This window comes from Macrobrachium nipponense, chromosome 41 (genome assembly GCF_015104395.2).
Source record: "Macrobrachium nipponense isolate FS-2020 chromosome 41, ASM1510439v2, whole genome shotgun sequence".
NCBI classification, from domain to species: Eukaryota; Metazoa; Arthropoda; class Malacostraca; order Decapoda; family Palaemonidae; genus Macrobrachium; species Macrobrachium nipponense.
In genome coordinates, this window is record NC_061102.1 from 42884898 (window position 1) to 42907397 (window position 22500).

Sequence of the window (22500 nt, forward strand, 5' to 3'; positions counted from 1 at the left end):
AGCTGAGAGACAAAGAGGAGCTGCAACAAATTGTCATTATCGTCTACAGCCTGCAGTCGTTGCACAATTCGCGCTGTAATGGTACTCCCTACAGCAAAGGAATTAAGAGAAAGGCAGAGGATTCAGCTCAGCAACACGAGATCGTTTACTTCAGTAAAAAAATTAATAAAATATCTCTTATTTCCTAGAAACCTCCAGAAACTGGTTCTGTTTCAAACTAGGAGCAAAGATTAGTAACAAACGTAACAAGTTCATAAACACTAATAATGATAGTAAGCAGTTAACAAAGACTTATATCAAACGCAACTGTCAGACGTAAATTCTCCAACACAGAAATGCTCATTAAGAACTCTCATTGTGGGCCAGGGCAAAAGGATACTAAATTATGGCACGTCTCACCCAGTACCGCAAAATATCTAGTCCATCTAATCTGACTTCACGCCGGCACTCCCCTCCCCAGACTTTCACTGACCGCGCACCACATGAGAAGGCGTCAGCCGAATACTTATCTTCCTAATGGCATCATGACGGCTCATGGCCTTAAGACACCTCGTTCCACATTTACCAAGACTGCCAAATTAAGGAATTCTCTTCGTAACCCCGTTTTCCCAGATTCCTTAGACTTCATTTTTTTACGATTTTAATTGACAGTTTTTGTCTTTACACCTTTTTTCAACCTAACATGAGCTGAATGAGGCGATTCCTTTTCCCATCCCGAAGGCCATCGCCCTGAAGTTAATGAGCAATAAGGGAATAATAATACAATTTCATCAACGTAAGTCAATAAACTCACTAACGGTAATGGTGACTTTCTCTCCCACAATCCACCCACTTCCCACACAATTTAACCGGACCTTTTTCATGACTATTGCTTCCCAGTGTGGACCATAAATATGAATATCCTAAGAACCATATTCACATAAAAGGTGACCTGGGACCCTTGCCATGTTTGAATGTAGGTGAGGTGGGTGTGTCGATCAGCAAATGTTAGCTTTCTAATACTAAAGGTAACCGGACATACTACTCGAAAGAAAAACAATAACAATACTAGTACAGAGGACAGGGATAGTAGCGACAAACAGGAAACCAAATAATTCGCACAACAGATATCATTAACTGTTGTTATTCATAATGTCCATAGATTTTATGCAACCACCTAAAAAACGATCAACTGAACAGCAAGCTCTAACAGAACAAAACCGAATGTCTCAAAGTAGGCGAAAAGTATGCAAAGTATAGATTATCTTTTAATCTATTCCAGAACTATTTTCTCACTGCACTTTTCTTTGGCTTAACACTCACCGATTTCTCCATCTACAGTGATAAGGAACTTCATAGCTGTGATTCTCAACTCAAAATGTTCAAAAGAGAAAAAAAAAATATCTGTCGAGGGTTACCTTTGCAATATTCGTGCATTCTTTTTCAACCCTTTTCTAAAGGGTTACCCATCCATCTTCATTCTGACGTTTTCTCAGTAGTAAGGGCACGTCCCTTGAACACAGGGCAGCGGACGGGCAACCATAATGGTATTATCTTGTCCAGGTCTAAAAGGAGGACTAACCTTCCACCAGTCGACACCAGATGTGCCACTTCAAGAAAGATTTAAATATTAAGGGGGGAAACGTAGAGAATTATGAAAACGACGTTCAAATGTGCAAAGGATGCATTACCAGATCAAGTCTAGTACATTCACAGATCAACCTACGAGTTTTAAGGCGAAGGCATCCCTGAATAGCAGGTCTGATTGGAACCTTAAGGCTTAAGCTATCGGAAGTATTTTATGAAGTTACCCGTCTTCCTCTTCTTTTTTTTCTTTTACGTGAAAGCGTCTTTTTAATACGCAAAGGATCAGAAGAGAGGAAACTTTTTTAAATGATAATAAGCAGAAGATGAAAGTGTATGGCTAAGCCTCAGGGACAAGGTTCCACATGGACTTTTTATTTATTTAGTTATTATTATTATTATTTTTTTTGAAAGCTTCTTTGAACACCTGATACTTTTTGAAGTACAAATATTTGTGCACTCATGAATAGAGGTGATCTGAGACATACCTAAGAAGTACACTCAATTACTCATATATATCAGAAGAAAAATGTTTGGTGAAGAACGTCAATTACGAGATTTATCTTTTTCCGTATCTCGATATGCACGCAGAGCAAGATTTCCTTCTCACCTTGGCTTAATAAATGTAATATCACGATTGATTGTCTAATGCGGGGCCTATGGGTTAAATGACTCTGCAAGTGATTTCTTTCACACATTTACATCTATATAGCCTTGTGTGATGTGAGATGATAATAGCCTTTCTTTCGTCAGTTGCAATTAACTATTTAGATGATGTGCCACTAAACCTTCACGAACTTGACAATCATTGTCCCTCTTCCTAATTATACAACCTCTGTCACTGCACTAATTTTGCAGCTTCTACGTCCTAAAAGAATGCTCCATTAGTCTGTGTAATGAGATAGTGCTTTACGAAACCCAAGCAACAGACCTGGAGGTGGCACGTTATAAATAACAAAGCATTACTTTCCGTTACGCCTTCCCATAATGAAGGAAGAATAACACCAGATTACCAAGTGACTCTTCAATGTAACAGTTGCTGGAAATTGAACACAAAAAATTTTACAGCTTCAGGTTCTCCGAGTTTCACGATGTTATACGCTCTATTACAAACTGAAAGGCCACCGACTCCATACAACATAATTCATACCTTTCAAAAATCTTTGTTAGGGTTGCTGGCAAATCTCTCATCTTTCTATCGATGCTATGGATTATATCAGCTGTTATCATCGTCGGGCCCTTTAAGGGACGTCATATCTGTTCACTTGCATAGTCATCCCTCTACGGAAGTGTTTATGACCCGATCCTATTAGCATTCTACCCGAGGGGCATTTTGCGACCTTGAACACAAGAGCCTTCTCCAAAGACTTCCTGATTCTGACCTTAACCTTGAGTACTCTATTCCTTGAAGTATGGCATCACCACTTACAAACGGCCAAAGCAATTCTAAATGTTAGGTTCTTCCTTGTACTGACAATCTAAATTTTGTACAGGTAGCTCCAAATCTTATCATTCTTGTTGGTCAGTCCTTGCGATATACCATTTTACAATGTACGGAGTAGTTTGCACCTTTTGCACCCTTAATGTCCCATTCTACTCAAGAATAAATTCTGTAAATAAAAAGAAATGCAAAAATTTAAAATAACAACTTGAAATTTTAGACATATTCCAAATCCTTGTATCAATCCATCTCATCAATTACCTTATAGCCGTTGTTTTAAAGGAAAGGTAGTTTTCACTGGCAATATATTGGTAAGGAATTTCTTTCTGGAGACCAAGTTTTTAAAACTGCAATGCTTGTTACAAATGAATGAACTGCATCTGCCTTCACATCTTTGTAAAGATACTATGAATGAAACACAGGAATGTATTTTATAATCCCTTCTGTGTGTGCATACTGATTCTTTGTCCCCTTCTCAGTTTTCTGTAAAAGACAAATATTCAGATGGCTTTGTCCATCCACACTATTTTGTCCGCCCTCATATCTTAAAAACTGCTGAGTCTAGAGGGCTGCAAATTGGTAAGTTCAACATCCACCGTCCAATCATCAAACATACGAAATTGCAGCCCTCTAGCCTCAGTAGTTTTTATTTTATTTAAGGTTAAAGTCAGCCATGGATCGTGCATCTGGCACTGCTGGGAGGTGCCAGCAACACAAGCCAAGTCCAACTCCGGAGGGGTTGCCGACGCATCTTCACTTGACCGCATCCGGGGAGCAACTGAGCGCTGCCCGGTCGTGGATGAGAGTTTCATACTGCAGCACATCGAGAGGCTCGTAATGATGTCAATCGAAGACACTTACAACAAGATCATGACACTACGGCTCGCCGTGGCTGAGAGTTTTATACAGCATTAAACGCTGTTTTTCCTTCTTTCTCACTGATTCAATCATATCAGGATGTCTTCTCATAGACTTTATATATTTTATAAGCAATTAAGCACAATATATCCATCTTCGATATGAAGATAAAACCGTTATTTAGCTAATAGCTGTTATATCGTTATTACTACGTTTTACTTCTCTCTCTCTCTCTCTCTCTCTCTCTCTCTCTCTCTCTCTCGTTCCCTTATATTAGAGCAGATACCCTTCCACTCAACCACTTCTTTATCATCCAAGTTTAAGCAGCGTCATAATGATATACCTGATAAATTTCCCAAGAGCGTGACAGTAGTGACCACTCTGCATGCGATAAAACAACAAAAGTTACTGAGTAGTATATGATAATGCTTCTTTTAATAAGTTTCCCATAACTGGAAAGAATCTTCTTGGTCTGAACACTTTCACGCGTCCAGTTTCTTTCAATTACCCCACTTTTTGTAGCTATTTTTACTTTCTCAAATCTATTTATACTTTAAAGCAGTAAGATGATTTTTTTACGCGAAAGCCGACGGAAGGAGCAGCATCATGCCCACATCGAAGCCAGATGTGTGGGGAAACAGAGAGAAATAACAATGTCCGTCCTAACCATACAAAAAGAAAAGAAAAGAAAAACGAATTGTATTTCTCACCATATTCACGAGTACTGTATATTCTAACACCAGAATATAAAACAAAATCAGTCGATTTCATGCAGTGGTGCACAATAGCATTTCTGCACGATGAGACTATATGTTTAAGCTTAACGCGATGGAAACTGTGTTTGTGTGTGCGCTTGTGTTGATTGTTGCCAACAAAAGATCGAAAACTTTAAGTCAACCTCGAATTTGTGAGTTTCTGAGTCTGTCTGCTTATAAAGTGTGATTCCAGTCCCCTTTTTAAAGCGAGCAGAACTGCTACAATACACACACACACACACACACACACACACACATATATATATATATATATATATATATATATATATATATATATATATATATATATAGCTTGTCTGCTGGATGAGACAGAGAGAGAGAGAGAGAGAGAGAGAGAGAGAGAGAGAGAGAGAGAGAGAGAGAGAGCCAATGCCAAACCCTCAATACAAGTATCATAATCGTTTTGATTTTTAACCTTGATTATTTCTACCATCCGATCACTTCCTAAAAACTACGTACATATGAATAGCGGTTTTCCCATATTAACTTATAACAGAAATGTTAAGACTTAAAACTGGCAAAAGATTCTGTAAACAAATGTGCTTCAATTTATCTCCAATCCACCAAGTCCTCTACACCCCATCGGCTCCTGAGGATGTACATTACATCACCATGTTAAAACTTAAGAGGAAATAAACAAAAACCAAATGTCTTCACTGTGGTTCGAAGTACTCTTCCGTCCCGTATATCAAAGATGATATTATATTTACAACAATACCAAAACCATTCACTGACATTCTTTAATTTAACAATAACAATCGAAGCCTTAATGACATCACTCATTTCCAAAGACAACCATTTGATATTACTACTTCGTAAAAATTTTACCTGAAAAAACTTCGCAAGCGAATTCTTCATAAAGTATAAAAAAAAAATATCCCAGCCATCTGGTCCGTTCCTGTTCCAGAATGTGAAAAAGGGCCGTAATCTATTTCCTTCAGGCCTACTGCTTCTTCCTTTGAGAAAAACACATCAAAAACTTTCACTTCAACTCTCCAAGAGAACATATATGGAATTAAATGAAGACTCAGATTTCTCCTCTAATGGCACCTTGATGGATGACCCGCAGTTAAGTTAGTCTTCGCTTACATCTAACATTCAGCTAAGCTTTTATCAAATTCTGATCGAGTCTCTATGTTAAGCTTTTGCATTTAAAAAAATAGTACAAAATAATGAAAATTCAGTTTGAAGCTTTATCTAGGCGGAATTGAGCCAGCAAAATGAAAAAATATCCTCTCCTATTAAGATGCGAAAAGATATTTCCGAAAAATCTATACCAATAATATATAACCAAGAAGACGGTATTCAAGACCGAATATCTGTTCCATCACAAAAGCGTTTCATCACACGTTTCATCACGAATGAGAGCAAACAATGGAGCCAAAGAGACAGCCAGCCTCTGGGAGCGGCAGTTGTAGCATACTTGTAGCAACAACGAATGAGAATATGGAATCAATTGGTCTTTAGATGCTCAGTGATTGGTTACTTGATGAAAATAAGTAACTAAAGTCGACACCAACGGTCCTTGCAGCACACACAAACATAATCAAAAGGCACTAACGCTGAAATCGCGAACCTGACACTCGGAAGAAAACACAAACTCAGGCACATCACCATTTCACCAGAAAATTCCAATTCCGATGATACCAATCACCTGTCGTACAGATAATCAAACAACGTTAGAGCCACATTAAAACTTTAAAGAACAGATACGTTCAAAAAAAATTTTTCAATATCACATCCTTTTTAATGACTACTCAAAGCGGAGTCTAATGCATTGCTTACAACAGTATATTATTTATTTATTTATTTGTTTATTTATTTATTTATTTTGGTCTATAACAGTCCTCTAATTCGATTGGGTGGCATTTATAGTGTGGGGTTTCGGGTTGCATCCTGCCTCCTTAGGAGTCCATCACTTTTCTTACTATGTGCGCCGTTTCTAGGATCACATTCTTCTGCATGAGTCCTGGAGCTACTTCAGCCTCTAGTTTTTCCAGATTCCTTTTCAGTGATCTTGGGATCGTGTCTAGTGTTCCTATGATTATGGGTACAATTTCCACTGGCATATCCCATATCCTTCTTATTTCTATTTTCAGGTCTTGATACTTATCCATTTTTTCCCTTTCTTTCTCTTCAACTCTGGTGTCCCATGGTATTGCGACATCAATGAGTGATACTTTCTTCTTGATTTTGTCAATCAACGTCAAGTCTGGTCTATTTGCACGTATCACCCTATCTTTGTCTGATCGTTTTCTATCACTCCTTCGGGTTGGTGCTCGTACCACTTATTACTGCAAGGTAGCTGAGGTTTCCCGCACAGGCTCCAGTGTAGGGCTTTATAATTATTATTATTATTATTATTATTAATTGAGAACTGAACACTAAACTTTCGAGATAGAATTCTTAATTCTTATGGGGTTTACTGTTTTCTTTCCAATTCTTAACTTATCATCCGAGATCACAGGATCAATACTGTATAATACCAGATTTCATTAAAATATAACCCTCAGGTGAAATTTTCAATAAACAAAATTACCTTTGAAGTTCCGTAGCGCAAGGAGAAGCAGACGTGTCACAAAACTCTACGGCAACAAACATCCCTATTACACGCCCGTAAGATCAATGTATAACAAAAGTTTTGTACAATACTTTATTATTATACTCTTAATAAGTTTTATAATACTTTTTGAAACGCAGATGTTACCAAACTGAAAAATAAAACTTTAAGCACTATAAATACGAATATCTTTCGCTGTGGAGAGAACTGTGTTTCAAACTTAAAATTATAGAGAATGCTCAAAGTTTATTTTCAAAGTGAAATTTGGAAAAAATTGTCCCTTCAATTAACAGACAATCAGTAAAATGCTGAAGACATCCGACGTCAATTAGATTCAGCAGCGTTCTTATCCACAATATTTTCAATACAAGAAAAACTATAGTATTATATATATATATATATTATATATATATATATATATATATATATATATATATATATATATATATATTTCATATCAAGAAGTATAACTTAACAACCTAAATCCAACTTACCAGCCAGAGCAAAGGTTTCATGTTCAGGACTGATCCTATGCGACAACTCACCTGTAAGAGAGAGACAACAGAAATTGATTAGAGGTTTTATATATTTCCCGAAAACCTAAATATAGATCAAATGCTAAAAAAATATTTGTAGAATTAATTCCATTTCCAGTCCAGTGTCATTAGAATCACGTGATATTTAATTCCTCTTAGCACCTTATTCTGAAGCAATATCAACATAAAACGAAGATTTCAGTACTAGTTTGGTACTTGTATAAAGAATGGCCGCACTGGAAAAAAAACATGCTCGAAATGGAGGTTAGAATAGGGTCAGCTAACCAAAGGAGTAACGGAATAGGTCAAAGTAGAGGCGTGGCCACAGCTTTCTCGCGCCCACTTCACCCAAATACCCTCACACAAACGCCGGTGTCCATCGCCGCCCACCGCCTTCCATAACAGTAAAATAGATGGGTGGTGCGCGTGTGTATAAGAAGTCAACCCAAAGAATGGAAATAGTCAGATTTCATGTTTATGACTGCAAAGATTTACGATGACGGAAGTAATACACAAATAATAAATAGATGTTGATGTATCGAATCTCCAACAAGGAAAATGGATCTCATTTCGTAACTGTAAATTAGAGAGAAAATAAGGGGTTACAAAAACTATGAAGAAGTTAAGGTTCCTAAAAGGATATTATACTTAATAGGAATCATTTAAAAGCTCGTATTTCAGTTTCTGGACAAGAAATCTTTACTGATGTCTAAAAGTGAGAGAAATTGCGTTCATATATTTGATACTTGTGACTGACTTCAAGTCTTCACTCATGATAAGATAGGACCTATAATGGCTTCGAAACATACAAGTGCAGAGAGGAAGTCCAAGCAAGACGAAAAAAGTTCCTTGAAGTAAGATGTCTCCGAATCGTAGACGGGGAGAGAAATAATAAATATTCTAGCATTTTACATAAAATATGCCAAGTTCCTATTTACTGTATATTATTGTATTTCTGGTTACTTTACCCTGAGCTCGTTCCAGCAAGGGAGCTTCCAAAGAAGATGCGAAAGGGAAAGTTTTTTTTTATTATTTATTGGTTTTTAGGTGAAAGATGGATCGAACATGTTTTGACAAAGGAAATGAAATACAACTTTTTTGGAAAAAAAAAAAAGTCTGTGAATTCAATTTAAATAAATCAGAAAAATTCAGTATAAAAGTATAAACAAATCAATACCTGTACGGATGCCTACAAATGCTTTTCATTCATTATTCGTTATCACCATACAGTATTATGTACTACTTCAATGACCAATAATACAGACATCACGCCAGCATGATAAAGCCTTGGAATTAATGGTCACGAAGGAAGACATTTCATTTTATGAATATTGCACAAATATACATAGATAGCATATGCATATACATATAATGTATGCATCTCTCTCTCTCTCTCTCCCTTCTCCCTCCTCCCTCTTCTCTCTCTGCTCTCTCTCTCTCTCTCTCTCTCTGAATTTATACTTTAACTGCTAAATCGCTGAAGGACTCACAAAATTTTTACACGGGTGTTCAATCAGGATTTAGCAGTTTTAGTACGAACTTGGTAGTGACCAATGCCTCATTTTTCATTGGAACCACCCCGTTTACGGAAACGTCGTTTTGATGATTATATATATATATATATATATATATATATATATATATATATATATATATGCCATGTATAGTATATATGCATATACTATATATATATATATATATATATATATATATATATATATATATATATGAATTTTTATCACACCACAGTGATTCATATTCTTTCATCGAGCTACAAATGTCCTTTAATATCCAATTCGCTCTACCTCGGAATTAATATATTTTCATATATGTTAACCGAAGGGGAATTTTTTAGTTAATAATAATTTCGTCCTCTTACGGGTTCGAACCAGCGCCCAGAGAGCTGAGGAGTCCTGGAGTCCTGATTTCTCCTCAGCTCTCTGGGCGCTGGTTCGAACCCACGAGAGGAAGAAATTATTATCAGCTAAAAATTCCCCTTCGGTTAACATATATGAGGATATATTAATTCCGAGGTAGAGCGCATTGGATATTAAAGGACATTTGTAGCTCGATGAATGAATGTATATATATATATATATATATATATATATATATATATATATATATATATATATTATATATATATATATATATAATATATATATGTGTGTGTGTGTGTGTGTGTGTGTGATGTGTGTGTGTGTGTGTGTGTGTGTAAGTGTGTGGATGTGCTTGTACTGTTTATAATATATTCTATATATATATATATATATATATATATATATATATATATATATAAAATATATTATACATACACATATACATACACATAACTATTTATCATTGGATAAAGTAACGCAAACTACCGCACTCTCGGAGTCCTTCGATACAACGCAGACAGACCTGCTATTCATAGACGACAATCACTATGTCCATGACCCCGGGACCTAAGCTGAAGACCTGTTGAAGACTGAAGAGCCCTTGGCAGAGGGTCGGGGCCGCAGGTGGATAGGTGATGGGTGGGGGGAAGGAGAGCTCGGTTCCACCGTCAAAGAGCTTGACATCTGCCTTTTGTCGCCCAGCCAAAGCCTATAATTAATCGGGAAATTAAATGTCTTGCTTCACGCCTTCTCTCTTCTCATTTTTTCTTCAGATGGGGTTTTGTAAGGTCATCGTAGCTACGGAAACAAAGATCCAGCTTGGACTTTCTTACAGGACTGTTTTCTTGCTCATTCCTTTCATTTAACAAGATATACTGTGAAGGTCATAGCACTCTTGCTAATACCAAATAGGGTAGCTTATTAAAGTAAAAACATTTGTCTGACAGATGTTTCATTACCTACCTGATATCTTGTGAAGGAAGACGAATTCGAATTTTGCTCCTCATATTGTGTGTGTGTGTGTGTGTGTGTATATATATACATACATGTATATATATATATATATATATATATATATATATATAGATATATATATATAGTATATATTATATATATATATATATATATATATATATATATATATATATATATATATATATATATATAATCGTCTACATCGATATCAGCCGTTTCGGTAACCAAGGGTTATGTACCAAACACTGCACTGAATTGAGTAAGCTCTTGTTTAAATGCCAAATTACCTTGACGAAATTACCAAACTTCACCAATTCATAACTAAAGAATTTATAACAACAGTGGATGGATATAAAAAAATAATTTCGATGGTGAAAGATATGGTTTCATATACCTTCAACCTAAACCTTTTCCATGTGACAAAATCTAACAGAATTGGAACGAGAGATCGGAATCTCCCCAAATGAGCTTAGTATAGTAAATACTCAAATTATTGGAGGTAATTAATTTTTGTTCACAGACAGCGGGAAGCTATAATTTCTGTATACACACATCATAAATCTAGATCTAGGCTATCCAATTAATATTCTTCGCACGAGATACGAAGAAACAAACGGACGCTAGGCCATAAAATTTTTCGTTATCAATGACTGTATTTTAAAATCTGAACATCCAACATTTAACACAGAAGAAATAAGAGTAGGAAAGTCAAGAAGAGTCGGTACCACAATCACAAGGGTCAATCTCTAGTGGAGAGCATCAAGGCTTTTCAGAACATTTCCTGTTTAGCGCTAGAGATAACAGCAAAAAAGGGCATATATACAATAATACAAAACTACTCTACCAGCATGAGGAGAGAGAGAGAGAGAGAGAGAACCAGTATTCAGTTATAGTAACAGATGACCCTGTCGCTCTGGGAGAGAGAGAGATCTATGAAGACGAATAAGTTAATAGTTTTAGATGAGGTCCCTTCAGTGGTTACACGAAAAGGTATGAAGAGAAGAAAAGGTCAGTTCGTCCGAAGCTGGCCTCTCTCTCTCTCTCTCTCTCTCTCTCTCTCTCTCTCTCTCTCTCTCTCTCTCTCTCTCTCTCTCTACAGAAGAAACTCGACAAAAGCGAAAACCTTCACAAAACCGCACAGTAAAGTACAAAATCACCTCTCCATGCGCAGACACAACATTGAATGTTAACCACAAAATATGTCCACATTAGCCTATTTGATGTTTAACAAAAATTGTTTCTCATACCTAACCCAAACAAACGACTGGAAATTGTTGAGAAACTATGTTTACACAAAGATATGTGTGGTCCACTTCTTACTACAATTACAGCATGATTGCTTTTTAGATAATAATAAACGTCTTAAACACTAAGATCCAAGCTAACAAAATAATAACGTTGATAATAAAGATTATATGTCATGAATGAAACCTTTCAAAATGGATAGGATTATGATAATCAAATAAACAAATGGTGCTTATCAATGATCAGAGCAACATAACGGAAAAGCAACTGCGGTCTCTAATAAGAAAAATGCTGATAAGATCGAAGAGCACTCCAATTCATAAAATGATGCAGAAGACACTATTATGACATTGGAAAAGATATAGTACAGCAGAACATGGTGTTCTACGATTCAGCAGTGTTTGTGAAACACAAATGGCCCAAATAGTATCCATTTACAGGTTAAGGTCATGGGGTCATTAATGGAGTAAGTATTCTAAATATATAGTTCTTAATATATAGTACACTCGGATCTCTCTTCATGTTAAAAGTTTAAATTTTGCTTAAAAATCGACAGAAATTGCACCCATACCATCATCCTCTGGCAAGCAACTTCTTTACATTGTAAAAAGGTAAGTAAGCACTGACAGAGACACAAGAAACAGACAGACCATCTACCCACATGCAAACCAGAGTATAATGGCCTGCTTTTGTGCTTACTTTCATTGAAATCCCTTCAAGCATGCAGGCGGAACTGAGATGACAAGGTAACCAAGACCGGAGCATTTCTGCCTTGACTTCTAAATTGCTGTCTCTTCTCTTCATGACTTCTTAATTACTGTGCCAATCTCTTTAATGGTCACTGATGCTGTTATATGCCTCTTAACTCGAAGCCCATTTACCAGTCTCATTTTAACATAACTTCATAACAATTCCTTGAAATCTAAAGATGTGCAATCCAAAAACAAGCTTTTCATTGAAAACAAAATTCAACGTTAACATAAAAATTCTGTGTGTGTGTGGTGTGTGTGTGTGTGTGTGTGTGTGTGTGTGCGCGTGCGCGCGCGCGACCCAACAAAATGAAGAAGACTATCATTTGTTCAGCAACTCAAAAGAAAAAAAAAATATCCACTCTACACAAACTTATCTCCCAACAGCCGGCCTTCAAACTTTCCCGAGAAAGTTAATGATATGAACTCACGAGAAGAAGATTTCGAAAATAACCGGCTTGATAGTGCTGATGTCTATGGGGACCAGAAACAGAAAGAGAGAATCAACTACACACACACACATACACACATAGAACACACACTCACATATAAATAAATAAATAAATAAATAAATATAATATATATATATATATATATATATATATATATATATATATATATATATATATATGCATGTATGTTTGTATACATATATGTAGAGAGCTGATGTGCGTGTGTGTGTGTGAGTACCAGAATAAGCGTCATCCTAGTGAACAACATTTCAAAGATTCGAAAGTTATTGTAAAAGTTTCCCATAAAAGATTTTGTATGAGCATGTGACAAGTTTTAATGAAAACCCAGAATATAAAACTCTGCCCTATTTGAGCGATAGGTTTTGAGAGGAAATGATAGGAGGGAATGGTTATCAATTCTTTCCATTCTTATTTCGGAGTTTTAGAAATACTTTTCAAAAAGGGAAATGGAGCAAGAAGCGCAGAAAAAGAGGCCATAAAATCATTTTTTAAAGTGTTCTGTTCAACATGAATAACAATAACATTAAAGAAAACAAAAATCCACAGAAACATAAAAAAAAAAAATAAAGATGGAAACGACTACACTTCGCTCTTTAATTCAAAGATGGGGCTTTGTCAGTAAATAAATATATCATGCATTTTCTCAATGCACTCCGTCCCCTGCTTTGAAAGAGAGTACACTACACTACTTTATGCATAAGGGCCTTTCTTAAGAACAATATATTACAATGTGATAGGAAGGGCAAATTAAACTGCATCGTGATTTAAGGAAGGAAAAAACAATGAAATTCTAAATATCAAATCCTTGACCTAACCTTACCAAAAACGCATGCATGTGACTGGGACGCCGGCATTATATACAAAATAATCTTAAAAATACATTTTCCCATATGAATTGATATCAATCTAACATCAAGATAAAAACAACCAAAAACTTCCCCAAGTTATTCTGTTAAATATACCCTGGTGTTTACGATCTCGGCTGTTTATTTTTCCCTTAAACTGGATCATCCGGAACGCTGCACGCGTAGGCCTAAAAAGGGAAAGGAATGCTGATGGAACTGATATGATTCCAGTCACAGACGAAGCGAAGAGGCCGGAGAATCCCAACACGAGGAATTCATTTTGGCTCCTCGTTCTGGAAACGTTATACAGCCAAATTGATTTATAATGCTACGCAATGGTGATGCTGAATCGTTCTAGCAATATTTCAAATGATAATACGCACGCATCCACTCCTATGTTTACATATATACGTATATATAGACAAACACAGACACACAAATATATAAACACCCACTCACACACACGTATATATATATATATATATATATATATATATATATACATATATATATATATATATATACATACACATACATATACACACTATATATATATTTAAACATATACACACATAGATTACCACACACAATATAATATATATTCTATATATATTATATATGTATATGCTACTGTATGTATGTATGTATGTATGTAGTATGTATGGTATATATATATATATATATTTATATATATATATATATATATATATATATATATATATATCACACACACACACACCAGTGAATGCTCTGTATATTCTTGAATGTTGGATCTAAAGGGAAACCCAAGTAAGAACATTTCCAGAGCATCGTCCGCTTTATATGCTAACAAGGATCGAGCGTGTATGTCTGTATGCATGTATACGTATATATATATCAATATAAATATATCTATTTATATTTACACAAATACACACTGGTTTCTATGAAAGGCATCACCAGGCACGGTTTATGGTTTGGCAGATGGGGTTCTTATGACCGCATGTCCTTGCTGTCATCAACCACAGTTATTGGCAGTGGGCTTAGCCTTTTACTTAAAAGTACGATTACAAGGCAGCAGTTTCTACAGTTACTGGCAGTGGACCTAGCCTTTTACTAAAAGGTACGACTGCTGGGACTAGCATTTTACTATAATGTACGCCTGCAAGGCAGCAGTTTCCACAGTTATTGGTGGTGGGTCTAACCTTTTACTAAAAAGTACAACTGCAAGGCAGCAGTTTCCATAGTTATTGGTGGTGGGTCTAACCTTTTACTAAAAAGTACAACTGCAAGGCAGCAGTTCGCATAGTTATTGGTGGTGGGTCTAACCTTTTACTAAAAAGTACAACTGCAAGGCAGCAGTTTCCACAGTTATTGGTGATGGGTCTAACCTTTTACTAAAAAGTACAACTGCAAGGCAGCAGTTTCCATAGTTATTGGTGGTGGGCCTAGCCTTTTACTAAAAAGTATAAATGCAAGGCAGCAGTTTCCACAGTTATTGGAGGTGGGCCTAGAATTTTACTAAAAAGTAAGACTGCAAGGCAGCTTCTGTCCTTTTAGTCGCCTTTTACGACAAGCAGGACCTACGGTGATAGTATTCTTCCATCCCAACCACAGGATCATATATATACATACAGCCAAACCTCGATTTTCGTACGCCTCTCTTTTCATAAGTTTCGGTTTTCGTAGACTTGATTCTCTTAGAAATTTTGTCTCAGTTATTGTCCACACGGAAACGCTCCATCCGGGGCCAAGTGTGTGACTGGGCCCTGTACCGAGCAGCCAAACAAAGCATCCCATCTTCTTTTGTGACCCTTGCAGCTTTTGTGCTCGTTGTTTTTGTGCTTTTTCATTTGAGCGCAACTGCTAAATAAGCCATCATGGGGCCAAAGAAAGTTCAATAGCATAAACATTATCAATACTGATTTCCATACTCGCTAGACCAAGAGGAAAAGTAAATGGCGCTGAGGGAAAGTTTCAAAAGAGGAACAAAAAACGAAAGATAAAAAAAGAGAAACCCCAGTCCTCAGATTAAAATCACTTCCGAGAAACCATTACCAAAAGAAAAATCAATCGCTTCTCAGAAAAAAAACGCTGTAACCACAAAACAAGTTGCATCAAAGAATATAAAAAGTCGTTGTGTCGTCATCGCAGTCTAAAAGTCTTGACGAAAAATATGAGTTCGAAAAACGACTTGTTTCATGGGGGGGAAAATGGTGAATGAAAAGAGGAGGTAGAAGCATGAAAACCAGTCTGGCAAAAATGAGTAATGGAAGAGGCTGAAGAAAAAAGTACACATAGGAAAGAGAAAGAATTGGTATTTGTCAAACCAAACGACGGGCAATGGCCGAGATCTCGCAGTACCGTTCTACAAATACCTTCCTAATCTTTCTCCCTCTTTCACTGTCAACTAAGACCCACTCTCTCATCCATGACAACTCAACCCCTCACCCCCGCCCCCCTCTCTCACTAATGCCAGCTTATGTTCAATCTCTATTACCCATGCCAGATTATTCCTCTCTCTCTCTCTCTCTCTCTCTCTCTCTCTGCATGTGTGTGTGTATGTGTGTGTTGTACCGTGTCAGTTCGTATGGCCCTTCGACGTCCTGAATCCAGGGTGGGATCAACTTTCTCTGTCCCCCCCCTCCCCCCTCCTTCTTCAACCCCCAAAACACGCCCAGGGCCCACGTCAGAAGGTCGTTATGTGACCTTATTGAGAGAGGTTCTTGTTGGTGAAGCCACGTACGTATTTTTTGCGAATAAAATCATTGCGATAGATAGAGAGATAATCTTCATGTCGTAATCTACGACGCACTCACCACCGGTTACTCCATACTTACAAGACATACTTCATGATCACGCAAAATAATTTCAGTAGGTATCTGTATGTTTAGTCATCGTTTCATCAAAATGATAAACACTGAGAAAAGTGATAGCCATAGAGATTATAAATATGGAAAACATAATCAATGAGGGATTTTCCATTTCCCTTAATTTTCTCTCACAGAAATTTAAATCTTGAAAAAATTTCAGATATTTTTGATCTCGGATCAAATTTAGAAAAGTGTCGCACCCTCCAAAACATAGATGAAATCTTTTAGAAAGCGTATTAGTTACCTGCAGTTGGTTCACCCCTCCACCTTGCCGGATTCCTCTGGGTGGAATCCGTCATTATTTGTAGTTATAATAATAATGGTTATTTAAAGCGGTGATATTAAATTTGACTCCGGAATGGATACGAAGTATCACAGTGAGTTAGAATTGCCACTGAAACAGATCCTCTAGTTTTCTTCTTTCCGTATTTCATCGTTTATTTTTTTTTTCTCTCTCTCTATTCTTAACATCGTAATAACATATTCTCAATCGGCTGAGCAAATCCATTTACCGGAGATAAAAAGAAGAAGTATGTTTGTCCAATGTTTCAAACCAAAGAGAGCATAAACAGCGTGGCTGAATAAGTTACTTGGAACTCAAATATGTACGAGTGATTCAGATATATGTTTTCAACAAAAATTAAACTGAATAGCTATAAAACGTGATAGAATAATTTGAATAGTCCACCCTGAAGTTATAATCAAAATTTAAGTTGCACCTTTTGCTATAAACTATATAAACTATGTTTACGGGTAGCTAAAACATTTTATTTTTAAACTAAATGCACTAAGGAAGAACTAATTACTACAACTTACCAATGTTTTACTCAATAACTGAAGCACTCTTGAATAAAAATAACAGTTTATTAAAAAAAAAAAAAAAAAACATGGCACTAACTTAGTAAAATGTTACCGAATCCCAATGTGGAACAATAGTTTTAGTTTTACAGATACAAGAGCAATTCATGGTGCAGCAAAGGAAAAGCTAAATTGCCCAGACTACTACATCTAACTTCAGGGGAAATAAAATTTCAACGCCAAACTTCCTTCTAATTCAATAGTCGCCATAAAAATACGAGTGCGCCAGAATAAAACGCAGTCATAGACAAAAGTCTGCAGCAGAGAGAGAGAGAGAGAGAGAGAGAGAGAGAGAGAGAGAGAGAGAGAGAGAGAGAGAGAGAGATACTTTTTAATGGCACTGCTGAATTTTTGTAAGTAAAACTACATTAATTACTACAAAAGTGGGTGACCGGATTTACATTTACAACAGTAACAACTAAAAAAAACTAACTGGTAAGAGCTAAATTCTTCCATATTAATGCTTTATACATATACATACATACATATATATATATATATATATATATATATATATATATATATATATATATATATATATATATATAAACTTCCATTTCTAGCACTGTTTTTACAGCACATAAAGACATTCTTCAAAATTTTCAAATGAGATCTATAAAGTTTTTCAATAGTCTGAGAAAGATTTCACCGTGATCAAGAGGCATTCTAATATTTTAGTCCACCTTTTGCGTCATGCCTCTCCTAACTGGAAATTAGTATCCAGAGCTGCAAGGATATGTGGCGCCACTTCGCAAAAAGGGAGCGAAGGAAAGAAAATGAAACAGCAGGATGTATAAGAATGGGTCATATAAACTGCTTTTTCTGATCAAGAAACTCATTCCAGTTAAAAACTACATTTGATTTACTGTCTCATTTCCCTAACGTCACGATCAATTTCAGGGTCAAAATTTTACTTGGAATGCTGCGCTATACCTCAATCGTAATAATAATGCTTTTGAGTTTACGTCATAAATGTAAAATACCTCAAGAAAATCATGCTAAATATTTTCCCAGGAAACCACTTTTTTTCACTCCGCGTTTAATGCAAAAAATAATTGTTCCAAGGACAAAGCTCCAAAATGACCACCAACGAGGAACAAGGATCGAAAGACTCGCGAGTGACTTCTTTAGTGGATCGTCTATTACGATGAACAGTCGTGTCCGAACACAATGTCATTTTCTTAGTCGGGGCACTTTTCTCCGTACTTACAACAGCAGTTTTTATACATTCCATGACACTAAAGGAAACGACCTGTCTCCTTTATGTTACACACGTGATATTAGGCAACTGATTTCGGCGTCGGTATCTACTGATTTTTTTCATTCAGAGAGAGAGAGAGAGAGAGAGAGAGAGCAGAGACGAGAGAGCGAGAGCGAGAGGAGAGGAGATTGCTTGACGGACGATGGGATGGTGAGGAGTGAGAGTTCCTTGAGAGAGAACAGAAAACGATGCGTACGTTGACGATGAGAGAGGGCCCATAGAGAGAGAGATTATGGAGATGTCTACTTTACATTTACTAGGTTTCCCCGCAGAGATTTAACTTTTTTTTTTCAATCATGGGTGCATTTTGTTAGCATTAATCTTTTTCCCTCTGAATACAACCAAATATTGATTAAAAACCCATCTTTACTACTTTCTGGTTTAATTCGAATCTTACAGTTATCCTTAAAGCAGGGTGGAACACTGGCTATGCTATTCTCATCCTATTTCAAAATCTGTCAGTTCCTTCCTCTATCTAATTTTTCATCTTGCCACATTTTACTGTTTTTTATAGGCCGTTTTCTACATTATTGGTTTAACGTATCTTAACACACTGTAGTACCTCTCATATATACCATGGACTGCAAAGCTACATCAGCCGAGTTCATTGGTTAATTTTTGCAACATAACAGCGTCCCAACAATAATAAAAATTATCAGGCAACTATTTTCTTGCATTTCATATTCCCTTTGAGAGAGAGAGAGAGAGAGAGAGAGAGAGAGAGTCTTAGACTGGAAAAAGGCGGATCAGTCTCAATATATATTAGGAAGAGAAGTAATCCAAGTAGTATATATTAATTAATGAAAATCTTTGCTCAATATCAAAACTGAATGAACGACAGATGAGTAATTGCTTCCTTATACGAAAGTGATATACGACGGAAAAATTGAGGCACCAAAGACTACCTTTAGAAAACCAAAATAAAAGTTGGAAAAGATTGGCATAAAAGACTGCGTCCACGAACAACTCTCTACTCCTAACTGGGCTGACAAACGTGGTTAGTTCTCCAGCAAAAATAACTTTACCTACAGATCATAATTAGCTGTGATCAGTATGTATTGCCGGGCGGATTCTCCCTCTGTTCCACACACACACACACACACACACACACACACACACACACACATATATATATATATATATATATATATATATATATATATATATATATATATATATACACCATATAAATGAGTGTGTATATATATATATATGAGTGTGTGTGTATATCTTGCGATATATACTAATCACAGCTAATTATGATCTGTAGGTTAAGTTATTTTTATATAGAGAGAGAGAGAGAGAGAGAGAGAGAATGCCATTTTCTAGCACAGACCTAAAATCATGAGAAACTAAAGGGGACATCAATGATGCAAATCAGTAACTACATTAGAAGTCAGAGAACAAAATGTCAAACATATACATTACGAAACTTGCGATTTGTCCAGAACAGAGAAAACCTATGCTGAATAAACATTTGCAACGGTATGAATTCAAAATTAATAAAAATTCGATACAAGGGAAATGTTTGTAGTTTTCGGGTTTTCAAACTGATCAGTCTTGATTTGGGATATGAATGTGAAAGTAATACTGCCAGGCTTATCAAGACGAAAAAATATTTAGGAAACATCTACCATGACGCAAGTCCCCGGGTCACAAAGGCCATCACAAGTTCTTACGTATCCTTCTTTCCCTCCTCTTCTACCTCACCCTTCAAAACCCTCCTTTGCTCAAAATTAACATCTTTCCCCAAGTTCCTTCCATCTCTCCTCTCTCTCTCTCTCGTTGCCCTTTCTCCAACCCAATACTTTTACGCCAGTGACTATGACCTTTTACCTTCTGCTCAATTCAACACGCCCTTCACTTCTTGAGAAAATAAATTGGTAATTCCTCTTACCTAATCATACAGCAGGGAGGACAAATATACGTCCACACACACACACACATATATATATATATATATATATATATATATATATATATATATATATATGTATATATATACTATAAGTACATTACATGCATACTACATACATACATTTATGTATACATACTATACCCATACATACATAACATTATGCATAGAAAATCACAGTAGATGCACGTGACTTCATTAAATAAGCGAATACCACAGGAAAAATGATAGAAATCCAAGCGCTTTCGTCTTTACTGAGACATTGTCAAGGAGCTCCTTGACAATGTCTCAGTAAAGACGAAAGCGCTTGGATTTCTGACTATCATTTTCCTGTGGTATTCGCTTATTATGCATAACATATATATCTCTTCTTTCCCGCCGTTATCCTTACATTAAGGGGTCGGTTGCCTATGCACCTTCTCCACTGTCTTATATCAAAGGCATCATCCTCCACCCAACCTCTTCTCTCCATATCTTTCCTCACTTTATCTCGCCATCTAATTCTCTGTCTCCCTCTCGATCTTCTTCCTCTAACAGGTTCTTCCCAAGCCCTCTTCTCTCTCTCCTGGTCATCCATCCTCAACACATGCCTATACCATCTCAATCGTGACTCTATTATCACCTCTGTAATCTTTACTAAGCCTGCCCTTCTTATTTCATCATTTTCCAATCTCTCAAGCATCGATATTCCCATAATCCACCTCAGCATTCTCATCTGTTTTTTCAAGCTTTACTTCCTCTTTTCTTCTTAGAGCCCATGTTTCTGTTCCATACATTAACACTGGTCTTATCACTGTGTTATATATCTTGACTTTCAGCTTGATTGGCATTTTCTTATCACATACCACTCCAGCTGCCTCTCTCCACTTCCCCCATGCAGCTTTTAGCCTACTGTCAACTTTAGCCTCACATCCTCCCTCTTGGCTTAATGTAAATATTAAGTATTTAAACTTTTCTGCCTGATTTATAATCGAGCCTCTTCTTTCTTGTATTACTATTCTGTCTCAAAACCTCTGTTTTATTCAAATTCACCTTTAAGTCACCCGTCTCTAAAGACTCCTGCCACATTCCAACCTTCTCTGTAGGTCTTCCTCATTTTCAGCAGTAATCACCAGACCATCGGCTTACAACAACTCCCACAACTCTTCACTCCTGAGTCCTTCACTCAACACATCCATGACCAGCACAAACAAAAATGGGCTTAATGCTGACCCCTGGTGTAATCAAACACTAACTTCAAGGTTTTCTGTTTCCCCAACAGCTGTTATCACTTTTGGGCCCATTCTTTTATATATCATCTCAACCAGCCTAACCAACTTTTCTGGGACTTTCCTTTTCCTTAATCACCAAAACATCACTTCTCTTGGGATTCTATTGTATGCTTTCTCTAGGTCTATAAATGTACAATATTGCTCCTGGTTTCCCTCTAGCCTCTTTTCCTGTAGCTGTCTTACTATGAAGATGGCATTCACCATCCCTCTTCCTCTCATGAATCCATACTGCTGTTTCCCGATCTTTACAATCTCTCTTAATCTCTCAGCCAGTGTTCTCTCTAAAACTTTCAATCCATGCTCTCTTAATGTAATTCCCCTGTAGTTACCACAATCCATGACATCTCCCTTCTGCTTGTGTAATGTATGTATGTATGTATGTATTTATGTATATCATTAGACTCTCCTCCCATTCCCTTGGCATTTCTTCCTCTTCACATAT

General features: G+C 36.5%; 1 protein-coding gene across 7 annotated transcripts in view; it reads right to left on the reverse strand.

The window, feature by feature from the left end:
- LOC135212733 (tyrosine-protein kinase TXK-like) overlaps positions 1–22500 on the reverse strand; it is a 479073-nt gene that overhangs the window by 205035 nt on the left and 251538 nt on the right. For 3 of the 7 annotated variants that reach the window (XM_064246443.1, XM_064246445.1, XM_064246442.1), the window contains exon 3: positions 7693–7743. The exons of the other annotated variants lie outside the window; for them this stretch is intronic. In XM_064246443.1, coding sequence (XP_064102513.1) covers positions 7693–7743 — 51 coding nt within the window. The remainder of the gene's footprint in view (positions 1–7692; positions 7744–22500) is intronic. 7 annotated transcript variants of the gene reach the window in all.